This window comes from Symphalangus syndactylus, chromosome 1, assembly GCF_028878055.3.
Source record: "Symphalangus syndactylus isolate Jambi chromosome 1, NHGRI_mSymSyn1-v2.1_pri, whole genome shotgun sequence".
Lineage (NCBI taxonomy): Eukaryota > Metazoa > Chordata > Mammalia > Primates > Hylobatidae > Symphalangus > Symphalangus syndactylus.
Window position 1 is genome coordinate 86,082,808 of NC_072423.2, and position 16,927 is coordinate 86,099,734.

General features: G+C 48.4%; 1 protein-coding gene across 2 annotated transcripts; it reads right to left on the bottom strand.

The window, feature by feature from the left end:
• Nucleotides 1-151: 151 nt before the first annotated feature.
• On the bottom strand, nt 152-16,666 carry UBE2L6 (ubiquitin conjugating enzyme E2 L6). Of its 2 annotated transcripts, none has more exons than XM_055243601.2 (4): nt 16,543-16,666; nt 9,009-9,104; nt 2,939-3,125; nt 152-1,003 (listed from the first exon to the last, which is right to left on the bottom strand). In XM_055243601.2, exons 3-4 carry the CDS (start codon nt 3,048-3,050, stop codon nt 852-854), a joined length of 264 nt encoding a protein of 87 aa, XP_055099576.1. In that variant the 5' UTR covers nt 3,051-3,125; nt 9,009-9,104; nt 16,543-16,666; the 3' UTR covers nt 152-851. The 2 variants fall into 2 exon arrangements, with proteins under 2 accessions (XP_055099576.1, XP_055098860.1); XM_055242885.2 differs by having other exon boundaries at nt 16,284-16,567.
• Nucleotides 16,667-16,927: the final 261 nt, after the last annotated feature.

Here is a 16,927-nt window from a genome sequence, read left to right on the forward strand (position 1 = left end):
TGGCCTAATTTTCCATGGCCAACATTCCGTATGATGTTTGGGGAACATCCAAGGGAAGCAAGGTCAGAAATTTATGCTTAAATCCCTAGTCCTCTCTGGTCCTGATGAAACCACCCCATCCCCTCATCAAAGACTCAGTTGCACTCCAGAATTCATCTCTGACTTTAATGGCTTAAGCAAGAACATGGTTTCTGTGGCTCTCCCTGGACTGGATGCTGGAGGACACATACTTCACAGTCTGAGGCCTGGTCCCAGGAACTGGCAATCTAACAGGATGGCAAGGGGTTTTGAAACATATAGATTTTCAGGATGGAAGTTTGATTCTTCAGATTGTGACTCATCCGTGGAAAATAAATGGTTTAGCACCTAAATCTGTATATTCCCATCAGTGGCTTGGCTGACTCAGTTGTAAATAGGGTACCCTCCATCTGTCTCTCCCACCCATATGCTCCACTGTCCCCAGGCCCTCAGTGCCTAAACCCTAGGGGGATTCGAGTTGGCTGCTGGATTCATTTCCTGCAAGCAGGCCTGCAAGGTGACCTGTCTCTCTAAGATGGAGAGCTGGAGAACTGGCCTGTAACTCTGCAAACTTAAACTCCCTTGGCTCTGGGGGATGCAAAGGGTGTGGGAAGGGTGCACCTGTGGCCAAGTGAACCTGGGAGTGAGTCCATACACAACACACACACTCACAGCTCCCTTCCCTCCACCACACACACACACAAACTAACGACTAACAACCTAAGAAGGGAAAAATGAATGGGGAATGGGCCACAGGGAGCTCTGGCCTTAGTCCATGAGGTGTGTCCATCCGCTATGCCGAGGATCCAGTGCACAGAGGGTCACAACATGAGTTAGGAGGGCCGGTCCACTCCGAATTGGAGGGTGAACTCTTCAGCATTCTTTCTGAACAGCTCCGGATTCTGTGTCAGCAGGTCAGCGAGGTCCATCCGCAGGGGTTCCTTGATATTCGGTCTATTCACCAGCACACTGAGGGCCTCCAGGACTGGGGAGAGACAGGCCAGATCAGGACATCAGGGCAGAGGGAAGGGAGTCATGGCTGCCCACTCCCAATGTCCTGACACTCCACACCCACTCCTTGGGGGAAAGGTTCCATCGCTTAGGATTACTCTATGACCAGATCAAATGCCCCGCTCATTCTTGGTTGGTGACACCCAAGGCCTTGACTGATTACATCAGTGGTTTTCAAACAACTACATTCCATGGCTTCAGAGAAGCTCCTCATCACGGGGGCCACTGAGATAAGTGAGGTTTCTGGGTCTTATCCCCATTTCAACAAAAACTACTGTTTTCCTCCATTATATTGATAGTCCAAATAAACTTTTCCTTGGGCAAAAGGGGTCTAAGGCTAAAGACTGAAAACCACCACTGCCCCCTGGCTCTTCATCTTTCACAGATGCCTTTGGGAACCTAGTGAAGGCAGCAGCCCATCTCCCGAGACAGACGTGGACATCCACATGCAAAACAGACAGTTCCCAGACCCCCTAAAGCTCATCCAAGGACCACTCCTCTCCCTGCTCCTACTCCCACCAACCTAAGGACTTTCGTTTCCTGAGTTAAAAACTCCTGAGCTGGTCCAGGTGGAGGATTGCACACTGATTCAGCCACAGGCTCTAGAGCTGCATTGTTCAATATGGTAGCCATTAGCCACAGGCAGGCATCTAGATTTAAATGAATTAAAATCAGTCTGGGCACGGTGGCTCACGCCTGTAATCCCAGCACTTTGGGAGGCCAAGATGGGTGGATGGCTTGAACTCACAAGTTTGAGACCAGCCTGGGCAATATGGCAAAACCTGGTCTCTACAAAGCATGCAAAAATTAGCCAGGTGTAGTGGCACACTCCTGTAGTCCCAGTTACTCGGGAGGCTGAGGTGGGAGGATGGCTTGAGCCCAGGAGGTGGAGGTTGCAGTGAGCCAAGATTGCATCACTGAACTAACAGCCTGGGCAACAGAGACAGACCGTGTCTCAATAGAAAAAACAAAAAGGATTAAAATTAAGTACAATTAAGAATGGAGTTCTGGCCAGGCGCGGTGACTCACACCTGTAATCCCAGCACTCTGGAAGGCTAAGGCAGGCGGATCACTTGAGGTCAGGAGTTCGAGACCAGCCTGGCTAACATGGCAAAACCCCTCTCTACTAAAAATACAAAATTAGCTGGGTGTGGTGTCATATGCCTGTAATTCCAGCTACTCGAGAAGCTGAGGCCGGAGAATCGCTTGAACCCAGGAGGCGGAGGTTGCAGTGAGCCAAGATCGTGCCACTGCACTCCAGCCTAGGCGACAGAGCGAGACTCCGTCTTAAAAAAGAAAAAGAATTGAGTTCCTCAGTTGCAACAGCCACATGTGGCTTGCGAGTCAGCCAAGTGCCGCTGTTTGTCATCTGTATGACCTTAGGCAACTACTTCACCTCTCACATGCCTCAGATGTCCGGGTCTATTAAACAAGGCTAATGACAACACTACCTCACGGGCTTGTGGAGGAAATAAAGATGAAGTCGGCATGTGATGTTTTTAGCACAGTGCCGAAAGTGCTCAGTCAAGTGACAGGTATTATCATTATGAGGCCAGTTCCTTCCACTGTCATGTAGGACACCGAGTCCTGGAAAGGAATGAAAACTTGCCCAAAGTCCACAGGGGGAACAGCGGGCTTTCTTATCCCGAGCCCTTCCCTGTGCAGCCAAGCTGCCTCTCCCATGAACCGCAGCAATGCTCTTCTGTCACGACTGCACAGGTATAAGAAAGAGGCAGGAGGAGGTCAGTCTGTCCGGTACTGAACTTCTATCTCATAGTAAGTTCAGCCAAGACTCACAATTTTTATCTCCTCTCTTTGGGGCTTTTCAAGCTCAGAATAAGCTGTGAACCCCCTCTCCAGTAATCTCTACCCGGTATCAGTCCCTCCTCCAGGCAAAGCCCAGCCCCACCTTGGCAAGTCTTGGTGCAAGGCTTCCAGTTCTCATTGCTGATGATGGGCAGGCAAACTTGACCGTTCTCGTCCACGTTGGGGTGGTAGATCTTGGTTGTGAATTTGATCATGGGAGGCTTGAACGGATACTCCTGCGGGAAGCTGATGCACAGGCTGAAGGCTTTGAGGTGGTAGGGAGGTTCATCCTGTGCAGAGAGAAAAGGGGTCAAGCTCTGGTCTGGTTTTCCTCCCTTCCTGCCCCCATCCGAGGATCCTAGACATCCTCTGCTTCACTCCCAGGAGGAATCATGAGCCAGGATACACACAGCACCTACATTCATTTGACAATTGAGTCATGGATTAGTGAAAATGTGAAATCACCAAAGGGCACTGGCCTGGGAGGCAGAGAAGTCTGATCTTGGCTTTTGCTGTGTGACCATGGGTGAGCCACTTCCCACCTCTAGTCCTCAGTTTCCTCATTTGAAAAGTGGATAAAGATGGACTAGATGAGCTCTAAGGACCATCTCAGCTTTCAAGACTTTCTGAGATTATGGAAGAAAAGGATGGAACATCCTTTCTTAAAACATTAGAATGGGGGTGAGGAAATGGAGAAAATGAGGAAATCCTAAGAACCCAGGAGCTTAGGAAAATAAAATGGTGCAGCTGTGATGGAAAACAGTATGGCCATTTCTCAAAAGATTAGACACAGAATTACCATATGATCCAGCAGTTCTACTTCTGGGTAGAAACCCAAAGAACTGAAAGCAAACAGGTATTTGTATACCAATGTTTCTAGCAGCGAAATGGTGAAAGCAAACCAAGTGTCTATCAATGGATCAATCAACAAAACGTGGCATATACACACAATGGAGTATTATTTAGCCCTAAAAGGAATGAAATTCTGATATATGCTACAACATGGATGAACCTTGAAGACATTATGCTAAGAGAAATAAGCTAGACAAAAAAAGGACAGATATTGCAAGATACCACTTATGTGCAGTACCTAGAATAGTCAAATTCATAGAAACAAAATACAAAAGTGGTCACCAGGTGCTGGGGAAAGAAAGGAATGGGGAGTTACTGAAGGGGTACAGAGTTTCAGTACAGGTAGACAAAAAGTTCTAGAGATGAACGGTGGTGATGGTTGTGCAACAATGTTTGTTTGTTTACTGAAGCAGGGTCTCGCTCTGTCACCCAGGCTGGAGTGCACTGGCATTATCATTGCTCACTGTAATGTCAACTTCTGGGCTCAAGTGATCCTCCCACCTCAGCCTCCTGAGTAGCTGGTACTACAGGGGCCCACCACCATACCTGGCTAATTAAAAATTTTTTTTTGATAGGGTCTCACTATGTTGCCAGGGCTGGTCTTGAACTCCTGGCCTTGAGCAATCCTTTTGCTTTGGCCTCCAGATTACTGGGATTACAAGCATGAGCCACCATGCCCAGCTATAATCCTATTTAATCCTATTTAATGACACTGAACTATATACTTAAAAATGGTTAAGATGGTAAATTTTGTTATGTGTAGTTTACTATGATTAAAAACCAACAAACTCAGGGGCTGGAGTGACCTAGGGGTTGGGAGCTGCAAGGAGCCAGCAGAAGACCCTCTAGACTTTGAGCGACCTGAACACTTTTCTGAGCACCTATCTGTGCTGTCCTGTGCTAAGGGCTTCACATGCATTAGCCTGTGCAACAGAGTATGGGGGTCACACAGACTCCAGAGCCACCCTGCCTGGGTGTGATTCGACTCTGACACTCACTAGCCATGTGATCTAACTAGGCCGGGCGCGGTGTCTCACGTTTGTAATCCCAGCACTTTGGGAGTCCAAAGTGGGCGGATCACCTGAGGTCGGGAGTTCGAGACAAGCCTGACCAACATGGAGAAGCCCTGTCTCTATTAAAAATGCAAAATTGGCCGGGTGCGGTGGCTCACGCTTGTAATCCCAGCACTCTGGGAGGCCGAGGCGGGCGGATCACAAGGTCAGGAGATGGAGACCACGGTGAAACCCCGTCCCTACTAAAAATACAAAAAAATTAGCCAGGCGTGGTGGCGGGCGCCTGTAGTCCCAGCTACTCGGAGAGGCTGAGGCAGGCGAATGGCGTGAACCTGGGAGGCGGAGCTTGCAGTGAGCCAAGATCGCGCCACTGCACTCCAGCCTGGGCGACAGAGTGAGACTCCGTCTCAAAAAAAAAAAAAAAAAAAAAAAAAAATGCAAAATTAGCCGGGCGTGGTGATGCATGCCTGTAATACCCGCTACACGGGAGGCTGAGGCAAGAACTGAAAGGAGGAAATTGAACCCGGGAGGCTGACGTTGTGGTGAGCAGAGATCACACCCTTGCACTCCAGCCTGGGCAACAAGAGCAAAACTCCGTCTCAAAAAAAAAAAAAAAAAAGAGAGAGAGATGGAGTAAAAAAAAGTAGGAAGATAAAGTAAATATCTCATTTTTTATGGTCTCAGTAAGAAGAAAAGGCTGCGCCTATCAGTCAGAGAAGGCCAACGGCTGAGGCCTCAGAGCAGGATGGGAGGGTGCTGTGGTTGGATGTCTGTCTCGCGGCGGTGGCTCACGCCTGTAGTCCTAACACTTTGGGAGGCTGAGGCAGATGGATTGCCTGGGCTCAGGAGTTTGAGATCAGCCTGGGCAACATGATGAAACCCCACCTCCACTAAAATACAAAAAAGTAGCTGGGCGTGGTAGCATGTGCCTGTAGTCCCAGCTACTCAGGAGGCTGAGGCATGAGAATTGCTTGAACCCGGGAGGCAGAGGTTGCAGTGAGTCTCGCTCTGCACTCACTCCAGAGTGAGACTCTGTCACCAAAAAAAAAAAAAAAAAAGGAAAGAAAAGAGAAAAGAAAAGAAATTTGATCCCCAATGTTGGAGGTGGGGCCTAGTAGGAGGCGTATGGGTCCTGGGGGCAGATCTCCCACGAATGGCTCCGTGCCAACCTCACAGTAATAAGAGATTTCTTACTCTATTACTTACTGAAAAAGCTGGTTGTTTAGAAGATCCTGGCACCTGCTCGCTCTCTCTCTTTCACTTCTTCTCTTGACATGTGATCTATACATGTGGCTCCCCTTTGCCTTCCACCGTGAGTGGAAGCTTCCTGAGGCCTCACCGGAAGCAGATGCTGGTGCCATGCTTCTTTTTTATTTTTTTTTTTTTGAGATGGAGTTTCACTTTGTTGCCCAGGCTGGAGTGCAATGGCGTGATCTTGGCTCACCGCAACCTCTGCCTCCCGGGTTCAAGCGATTCTCCTGCCTCAGCCTCCCAACTAGTTGGGATTACAGGCACGCGCCACCACATCCAGCTAATTTTGTATTTTTAGTAGAGACGGGTTTTCTCCATGTTGGTCAGGCTGGTCTTGAACTCCCGACCTCAGGTGATCCACCCTCCTCGGCTCCCCAAAGAGATGGGATTATAGATGTGAGCCACCAAGCCCGGCGCCATGCTTCTTGTACAGCCTGCAGAAGCTTGAGCCAAATTAACCTCTTTTCCTTATATATTATGCAGCCTCGGGTATTCCTTTACAGCAACACAAATGGACTAAGACAGGGGTATCAGTGTGTCCTGCCTGAAGGGGCTTCTTTCTGGGCTTCGTAGGACTTAACAGAGGAAGGAGGTAGCAGAGTCATGGAGCTGAGAGCTCCGGGGACCTGTCCCAGCTCTGCCTCGAGCTTGCTGTATGACTGAGCTTTCTCTGAGGATCAGTTTCTTCATTTGTAAAAGGGAGAAGTTGGACCAGAGGATTCCATGCTGTATCTTACAGTCAGTTGAGAAAGCCCCACTACCTTCTAAGTTCTAGGTTAAATAAAGTATTTTGCTACTTTTTTTGGTTTTGTTTTTTTGAGGCAGAGTTTCGCTCTTGTCATCCAGGCTGGAGTGCAATGGCCCAATCTCAGCTCACTGCAACTTCCACCTCCCAGGTTCAAGTGATTCTCATGCCTCAGCCTCCTGAGTAGCTGGGATTATAGGCTCCCACAACTACGCCCAGCTAATTTTTGTATTTTTACTAGAGACAGGGTTTCACCATGTTGGCCAAGCTGGTCTCAAACTTCTGACCTCCGGTGATCCACCCACCTCAGCCTCTCAAAGTGCTGGGATTACAGGTGTAAGCCACCGTGCCCAGCCTGCTACTTTTTAAAAAATTTTGAAAACTATTCATTTTTCATGGAGTGGTTAAAAGAGAAGACCCTGGAGTCCGCTGAATTCCACTCCTGCCACCTTATTCTGACTGACCAGTTACTTAACCTCCTTGGTTTCCATCTCTGCAATTTCAAGAGGAAGACAACCTTCCCCATTGGATGTTTGAGAGGATTCAATATAACCTCATATGTCGTGTACTTAAAACAGCACTTGGTCCACAGGAGACTCTCAAGCAATGAGAATTCTTACTATTAGCTTCAACAGGCTCATCGAGCTGAATCCTTCCATGACCAAGATATGACAAGTAGGGCCACTTTGGTGAACACATAAACTGAGACTGAGCCTTTGAGGAGGAATTTGTCTGCCATTCCAAAAGACCTTTCCCAGTTCTCCTTCCTCTGCCAGTCAACCATCCCCTCCTTTACGGCCTCACCAGGCACCTTCAGGCCCCCTTAGCTGATGACTTACATCAAGCCTTGGTCCTCCAGCTCTGGGATTCCTCCCAAGTATCATGTTTCTTCAGGACTCCTATATGGCTGGAAGGTCTGTGGCCAGTTCCTGGGGCACACTTAACCACCTTGGTCTTGCCAACCATTGAGGTCCTCTGATTTCATAGTATTCTGCCAAACGAGACCTTTCCTAGGTTTTCCTATCACCCCCACTTTCATCATCTCAAAGTTGGTCTCCTTGGAGATATAATCAGTCCTTGGAGCTCCTTTGAGCATCTTCTCCCAGCACCTGAGGCCTAGAACAGGTGTCCTCACTCTAAGCCAGGTAAGTGGATCGTTTCAACACAGTAACCCAAGGGACTTGACAGAGGTTCCCATGTTGACCTGACTCAGGCCTTTCTCTACTTTTCTGGACTATAGGTCAGTTTAAAGAGAAGATGACACAACCTAGGCCATTGCATTGTCAATAAAAAGTAAATCCTGCCGGGTGTGGTGGCTCACACCTGTAATCCCAGCACTTTGGGAGGCCGAGGTGGGCAGATTACTTGAGGCCAGGAGTTTGAGACCAGCCTGGCCAACATGGCAAAACCCTGTCTCCACTAAATATACAAAAATTAGCCTGGCATAGTGGCACATGCCTGTAGTCACAGCTACTCAGGAGGCTAAGGCAGGAGAATCTCTTGAACCCCAGAGATGGAGGTTGCAGGAAACCGACATCGTACCACTGCACTGCAGCCTGGGCGACACAGTGAGACTCTGTCTCAAAAAAAAAAAAAAAAAAGTCCAAATCCTAAATAATAAGATGAATTGTTACTTTGATATTCCAAAGAGCTTGGACTAACAAAAAGTTCAATGTGTTAAATTTTATTTCCAAGTAATGAAAAGTGTAGATTAATTTCTCAAAGTATCTTTAGTCACTAATAATCGGATGAAAAAAAGAGAGATCTTGCACTCTGAAAACTATTTTGGAATACTGCTTTTAGAGAGACTTTATCAAGAAAATACCAAATAATAAACAGAGAAAAAGAAGAATAGTAGAAATGAGCTATTTGTGTTTTCATATGTAACAATTTTCTGAAATAAGACTAAAGAAAAACAAAATACAATTTAGGTTTGCAGGAGCAAATTCTACCAACTGTGAAAGCCTGGAAGTTTATCCCTACCCCTTGACAAAGGTCCAAGAAATCTTCATTTCTTCTTCTTTTTGATGCTGGTTGTCTCCTGAAGTTCTGTGGTGGGCTTGGTGGCTACTGGTTTAAGGAAGGGGTCTCCTACTAAGTCAAAAGTCCTTTGGCATCTTTATCAGAAGATGAACCTCAGAAGTATCTAGATCTCAGAAGCAATCAATTCAGAGAGGCCCCCTCCAGCAATGATAACCTCCAGTAAAAGGATCTCAAGCAGGGAAAATTCTTGCCTAGTCCTAACCCTCCCTGCCCATGTCCCTGGCCTAAGTTGGCCCCAATCCAAAGCCATGGTCCCCATGGATACTCACGGGTAGGAGGAGAGCGTGCCACACCAGGACATTGGCATCATCGCTGGACAGGTTCCGCAGGTACGGGGGAGGCTTCTTCTGAAGATCCTCTAGCTCCTGCAGGGGACACAAGTGAGTGGGCAGTTGGCCTAGTCCTCCCTATTTCAGCCCCCTCCCCCTGCCCCAGCAGCAAGCTGCCCCAAGTTCAAAACTGGCCATCTTAGGGGCAGAAGCCGGTAAAGTCAGAGCCCACATTTACTGAGCACTTAGTATGTATCAGGCATGGTGCTGGTGCTTTTTCTTTTTTTTTTTTTTTGAGACGGAGTCTCACTCTGTTACCCAGGCTGGAATGCAGTGGTGCGATCTCGGCTCACTGCAAGCTCCGCCTCCTGGATTCACGCCATTCTCCTGCCTCAGCCTCCCAAGTAGCTGGGACTACAGACGCCTGCCACCACGCCCGGCTAAGTTTTTGTATTTTTAGTAGAGACGGGGTTTCACCGTGTTAGCCAGGATGGTCTTGATCTCCTGACCTCGTGATCCGCCCGCCTCAGCCTCCCAAATTGCTGGGATTACAGACGTGAGCCACCGCGCCCAGCCAGTGCTGGTGCTTTAAGTAAATTTTCTGACTGTGGCCTCACCACAACTCTGGTATACCTAGGTACTAGGTGCAGGGAAAAATACATCACTTCTCCCAGATATTAAAACTTGGGAGTAAGTGCTCTTAGGAGGCTTTTCTCCTGAAAGCAGGGTACTTAACCTCTGCTCTCTAGCCTTCTTCCTAGAAAGTCACTAGGTTCTAATTCCCTTCCTCTCTTCCTTTCTTCCTTCCATAAGCATCGAATGAGCATCTACAGCAAAGACATGACCCCACCGCTTCAAACTCTGCCAGATCAGGGCTGGAGAAGGGAAATGACTCCGGAAGACCCTAGCAGAGAAGAATTCTACACACCAAGCGGGGAAACAAGGGGGCAAGGAGTGACTCATCTTCCCAGAACTGTGGCCCAAGCACCTGAATATCCCTTTTGAATTCTCCCAACAGCCATTACTGAGCATCTTCTACTGACATTTAACTGAGACAGGACCCAGTCCTCAAGAATTTCAGTAGAGTAATGGACGAAACATGGATGTGATTATGTGAATGTGTATGGATATACAGTAGGGAAGGAGATGAGAGGGGAGAAGGAAGGCTTCACAGAGGGTGCACTGAGCTGGGCCATGCAGAATGAACAGGAATCCATAATGCAGAGAAGGGGAGAAGCACCAGGGCAGAGGGCCAAGATGAGGCACATATGTACAGTATGTCCTGCAGAAGGTGAATAGGTAGTACAGGAAAAGGGTTCCAAGGTCAAGTATATTTGGGAAATCTAGGCTAAAGACGTTTCTTCACCGGAGAACTTCCCAGAGCCTTTAATATGCTATTGTGTACGGTGATTGACCAAGCTGTGGGCCCACGGCATGCAGTACTTCTCAAACGTATTTGACAAAGGAATGCTGCCCCTCTTTTAGGGTCCATCTTGTGGGACTACGGGCCTTTTCTTGTTGGGGAAGATAAAAAGACAGTCAAGGGCAGGTCACATTCCTCTGGAACAATGAATTAGTACAAACCAGTGGTTCTCAACCAGGGGCGATTTTACCCAGCCAGGGACATTTGGTAATATCTGGGAACTTTGTCACGTTGTCGTAAGTCGGGAGAGTGGGTAGAGGCCAGAGATGCTGATAAACATCCTAACAAAGAATTATCTCGCCCAACAAGAGGGGAGACCGCTGCCCTCCAGGGTGAGTCTCAGGCCTGGTCACCTTCACCACAAGCTGACTGAAGGGCCTTTGGGCCTTAGGTGAACATCAGCAGTAGTACCCTGGCAGTACTCCTCATAGACCCGTGGTGGTGGTGGACAAGGGGAGAGACTCCTATATCTGGGGAAAAGGGAGGGAAGAGTGGGAAGGACTGTGTCCTGTGGTTTCAGTGCCAGCTTAGCTGCAGTAGAACAGAGCACTAGATAGATTTCTAAGGTTTCCGACTCCAGGCCCTGGCCCGTGGACAGCAACTGTGGACCCCTCTGGGGCCCAGCAGGGAACTAACCGCCCTAAAGGGAAGGACACAAGCCTGGCTGACTTCACCACCTGCTGATTGTAGAGCCCTAGGGCCTTGGGCAAACGTAGGGCATAGCCAGGTAGTGATTACAGCGGGCTTTGAGCAAGACCCAGTGTTGTGCTGGCTTCAGGCCTGACCCAGTGCAGTCCCAATTCTGGTGACCATGGGGATGCTTGTGTCACACCTCACCCAGCTCCAGGGAGCTCAGCACGGAGAGTAAGACTCCATTTGTTTGGGAGAAAGTAAGGGAAGAAAATGAGAGTCTCTACCTGGTAATCCAGAGAATTCTTCCTGACGTTATCCAAAACCACCAAGGTAGTAACCTCTAAGAGTCTGCAAGAACTACAGTGTTACTAGGCTTGGAGTGCCCCCTAATGTAGACATGGCTGCAGTGACCAAAACTTAGATTACAACAGCCAAGCCCCTTTGAATACCTAGAAAGCCTTCCCAAGAAGGATGAGTACAAACAAGCCCAGACTACAAAGACTATAATAAATACCTAACTCCTCAGTGCCCAGACACCAACAAACATCCATAAGCTTCAAGACGGTCCAGGAAAACATAGCCTCACCAAACGAACTAAATAAGGCACACGGGGCCAATTCCAGAGAAATAGAGATATGTGACCTTTCAGACAGAGAAATCAAAATCACTGTTTTGAGGAAACTCAAAGAAATTCAATATTTCCTCCACAGAGAAGGAATTCAGAATGCTATCAGCAAATTTTTTTTGCCATCAACAAATTTAACAAAGAAATTGAAATAATTAAAAAGAATCAAGCAGAAATTCTGGAGTCGAAAAATGCAGTTGAGGCCGGGTACAGTAGTGGCTCATGCCTGTAATCCCAGCACTTTGGGAGGCCGAGGCGGGCAGATCACCTGAGGTCAGGAGTTCGAGACCAGCCTGGCCAACATGGTGAGTTCCCGTTTCTTCTAAAAATACAAAAATTAGCTGGGCATGGTGGTGCATGCTTGTAATCCCAGCTACTTGGGAGGCTGAGGCAGGAGAATTGGAGAGGCAGAGGTTGCAGTGAGCCGTGATCACACCATTGCACTCCAGCCTGGGCAATACGAGTGGAACTCTGTCTCAAAAAAAAAAAAGAAAAGAAAAGAAAAAGATGCAATTAACATACTGAAACGCATCAGTCTTTTAATAGCAGAATTGATCAAGCAGAAGAACTAGAGTGCTTAAAGACAGGGTATTTGAAAATACAGTCAGATGAAGCAAAAGAATAAAAGAATATACAAAGACTTTGGGAGGCCGAGGTGGGTGGATCACGAGATCAGGAGATCGAGACCTTCCTCGCTAACATGATGAAACCCCATCTCTACTAAAAATACAAAAAATAAAAAAATTAGCCGGGTGTGGTGGTGGGTGCCTGTAGTCCCAGCTACTCAGGAGGCTGAGGCAGGAGAATGGTATGGACCCAGGAGGCAGAGCTTGCAGTGAGCCAAGATTGTGCCACTGCACTCCATCCTGGGCAACAGAGCAAGACGCCGTCTCAAAAAATAAAAATAATAAATAAACAAAGAATGAAGTATGCCTATGGGATCTAGACAATGGCCTCAAAAGGGCAAATCTAAGAGTTACTGGCGTTAAATAGGAGGTAGGGAGACAGACAGGGCTAGAAAGTTTATTCAAAAGGATAGTAACAAAGAATTTCCCAAATCTAGAGAAAGATATCAATATCCAAATATGAGAAGGTTATAGAACACCAAGCAGACTTAACCCAAAGAAGACTACCTCAAGGCATTTAATAATCGATCTCCCAGATGTCAGGGATAAAGAAAGGGTCCTAACAGCAGCAAGAGAAAATAAACAAATAACATACAATGGAGCTCCAATATGTCCGGCAGCAGACTTTTCAATGGAAATCTTACAGGCCAAGAGAGAGGGGCATGACATATTTAAATGAAATACGGCTGAGGGAAAAAATCTTTTACCCTAGAATAGTATATCCAGTGAAAATATCCTTCAAACATGAAGGAGAAATAAAAACTTTCCCAGACAAAAGCTGAGAGATGTCATCAACACCAGACCTGTCCTACAAGAAATGCTAAAAAGGAGTTCTTCAATCAGAAATTTAAAAGAATTTTAATGAGCAATAAAAAATCATCTGGGCTGGGCATGGTGGCTCAAGCCTGTAATCTCAGCACTTTGGGAGGCCAAAGCCGGTGGATCACCTGTGGTCAGGAATTCGAGACCAGCCTGGCTAACATGGTGAAACCACATCTCTACTAAAAATACAAAAATTAGCTGGGCGTGGTGGCGGGTGCCTGTAACCCCAGCTACTCGGGAGGCTGAGGTAGGAGAATCACTTGAACCCAGGAGGCGGAGGTTGCAGTGAGCTGAGATCGTGCCATTTGCACTTCAGCCTGGGCAACAAGAGTGAAACTCTGTCTCAAAAAAAAAAAAGAAAGAAAAACACAGATTAATATAACACTGTATTTATGGTGTGTACACTACTCATCTTAAGTAGAAAGAGGAAAATATGACCAATTAAATATAATAACTACAACAATTTTTCAAGAGGTAGACAGTACAATAAGAAATAAATAGAAATGGCTGGGCGCAGTGGCTCATGTAATCTCAGCACTTTGGGAGGCTGAGGTGGCTGGATCACCTGAGGTCAGGAGTTCGAGACTAGCCTGACCAACATGGAGAAACCCCGTCTCTACTAAAAATACAAAATTAGCCAGGCGTGATGGTGCCTGCCTGTAATCCCAGCTACTCAAGAGGCTGAGGCAGGAGAATCATCTGAACCCGGGAGGCAGAGGGTGCGGTGAGCTGAGATGGCACCATTGCACTCCAGCCTGGGCAACAAGAGCGAAACTACATCTTGAAAGAAGGAAGGAAGGAAGGAAGGAAGGAAGAAAGGAAGGAAGGAAGGAAGGAGAGAGAAAGAAAGAAGGAAAGAAATAGAAACAACAAAAAGTTAAAAAGCGGAAAGACGAAATTAAAGTATACAGTCTGTAATAGGTTTTTTTTTGTTTTTTGTTTTTTTGAGACAGTGTCTCACTCTGTCACCCAGATTGGAGTCCCGTGGCACAATTACAGCTCACTGCAGCCTCAACCTCCTGGGCTCAGGTGATCCTGCCACCTCAGCCTCCCAAGTAGCTGGGACTACAGCAGTGTGCTACCATCCCGGCTAATTTTGGTACTTTTTGTAGAAATGGGGTTTGGCCGTGTTACCCAGGCTGGTCTCAAACTCCTGGGCTCACGCAATCCGCGAACCTCAGCCTCCCAAAGTGCTCATATTACAGGAGTGAGACACCACGCCTGGCCTTTATTAGTTTTCATTTTGCTTGTTTGTTTATGCAATCAGTGTTAACTTGTCATCAGTTTAAAATAACAGGTTATAAGATATTATTTACAAGTCTTGTAGTAACCTCAAATCTAAAAGCATACAATGGATACATAAGAGTTATGTGACCCAAAATGTCAATAATGATGAGGTTGAGAAACTGAAGCCCTCCAAACCCAGTCCACAAGTGGGGAGGGGTCCTTTAACACTGTGGACCATTTGAACTTTCTCTGCCTTCCCCCCACCCCCAACATATAATACAAACACATCCCATGCCCCCCTCCTATCTCTCAGCCTATGTTCTATTTCTGTTCAACCAATAAGCTGCTTCTGGTGCCTTCCACCCAGAGTCAATGGCCCCTCATTTATCTTTACCCCAAATTAGAAGCATCTGCACTCGTAAGAGTTTCTCTATCATCTGTGACTCTTTGGCAAGAACAAAGCCCAGGGTTGACCAGAGAAGATCTGGAATAGACATTTTCCTGACTTTACTATAACTGGGCACACTTGGACTTTATCTGTTTAGGATGAGTTCTGCCAAAACTTTCGCAAAGCCTGAGGAAGTTGAAACCCAACCTAAAACACACAGTTCTTTCCTACTGCCTACTAGGAAATCACCTGACTCAGAGGAACAGAAAATGAAAGTAGAAAGGCCATTAAGAGAGCCTGCAGGCTGGAGGCCTGTGGACCTGGTTTCATATTCCAGTCTCATTGCTCCTTACTGAAAGACTCTGGAAAAGCAAGTTATTTTCTCTGCGCCTCAATTTCCTCATTTGTAAAATGCGGGTATATATTACTTATCTCACAGAACTGCTGTGAGAATTAGATGAAATAACCACGTAAACTGTTTGGCATGTAATGGTTACAGTGCAATAAATTCTGGCTCCCATCTCTCTTCCACTTGGCTGGAAAGACCCTCTGCCTCATTTTGCTGCCAGCCTCCAGATTTAGTATCTAGACCAAGCCTGCTCTGGGCATCTCAGTCTGAGGCCATTTTCTTCTCAGAGGCTGAGGGTAGCAGGTACCCTCTTCCTCCCCTAGAGCCTGCCCCTCCACCCTGCAGACTGGAAGGGGCACTTCTGAAAGACTTGGGGTGCCAGATTCACTTCACCAGGATCACCTTCCTCCCTAATCCATCTCCAAACACCCTGGGTTTTCCCACCTTCTGGAGGAAACTGCCCTCTCCCCATCCTTCCAGATCTTATTTCAAATTGTGTCCCTGATAGGAATAAAATTCAACAAGAGACGGATTTGTGTTCAACTCTGTCCGCCGCACTCCCCACCTCCTAGAACAGGGCCAGCACATGTAGGCATTCAACACTTGTAGAACTCACGAATGCAAGCCACCTACTCCAGGAGGCCTTCCAGGTCCACCTCCGCATCTTTTTCTCCAGAGAATACCCAGGGAACTTTGCCCCAAATTCTAATTAGCATTCCGTGTTTCTCAGGACTCTAGTAACACAGGCATCAAATTATGGGATGGGCCACGGGCTTATTCCAAGGCAAGGAATGGTCATCTGTTCATAACCCCCCACCAGCAGTAGCAGAATGCCTGGCACCCAGATGCCAAGGATGTTTCCTGCACTGGAGATGCACTCAGTTGTTACCAGAAGTTTCAGGCAGGAAAAGTGAAATTGAAACCAGTTTTGGGGGAGCCGGCTCATCTTCACCACGCAAACAGCTCAAGCAGAGGCCTCCAAACCCCTAAATCCCCAGCTCTGGCCACTCTTGCAGGCCAGTCCTCCTCTGAGTAGAGGGCGGAGAGGACAGGGATTCAGCCAGCCCTGGTGCCCAGACAAATAAATAAATGTGCTCGGAGAGCCGCGGAGGGGATGCAGGGAGGAGGGAATGCGGGGGTCGAGGGGAGCCAAGAGAAAGGGGTCATCCTACACGCGGTTACCTTCGCCACTCGCACGCTCGCCGTCATCTCGGGACCGAGTGTGTGGCACCGGCGGCCTCCAGTAGGACCGAGCTCCGACCCGCGACACAGCGCGCCCCGCCCCGGGGACCCCACCCCCGGCAGCCCCTCCCACCCCTCCTCCCGCAGTCGCTGCGTGGGCCTCCCTGCACCCGCTCCGGCGAGGCCAGGAGGCCGCCGAGGGACTACCCGCCGGGCAACCGCCCGATCCCCGCGCGGAAGGCTCGGACCCGAGACTCACGGTCTTTGTGCGGAGACGGGGGCGGGCCTCGGGGCGCGCGGTCTGCTGATCCCTGCCTCCCGCGGGGGGCGCCGTGCACCGGCGGCGAGCGCTCAGGGTCGCTGGGGGGCGCTCATACGGGTTCCAGTCTTCGCTCCGCCGGCGGCCGCACCGGGAGCTCTCCGGTCTTTGTCAGCCACCTGCACGCCGCCCCAAATACACACTCGCCCTGAATAAATAAGGGATGCTCGCTGTGCAGACGCAGCACCGTGACAGTTCTTGGCGGCCTCCACCATCAGACCACCGCCTTGAGCCTCTGTCCCGGCGAGCTTCCGGAGTCGCTGAGCCTGCTGCTTTCCCTCCATGGGCCCAGCGCTCCATCTCCGAAACTGCGTGGGGGACGGCT

What these genes read in the sequence shown, in the direction of transcription:
- UBE2L6 (XM_055242885.2), bottom strand. Translation starts at nt 16,310, where the DNA reads ATGACGGCGAGCGTGCGAGTGGCGAAG. An exon ending in CGAGCGTGCGAGTGGCGAAG is followed by an intron (nt 9,105 to 16,283) that starts GTAACCGCGTGT and finishes TGTCCCCTGCAG; the next exon opens with GAGCTAGAGGATCTTCAGAA. An exon ending in TTGCACCAAGACTTGCCAAG is followed by an intron (nt 1,004 to 2,938) that starts GTGGGGCTGGGC and finishes GTCTCTCCCCAG; the next exon opens with TCCTGGAGGCCCTCAGTGTG.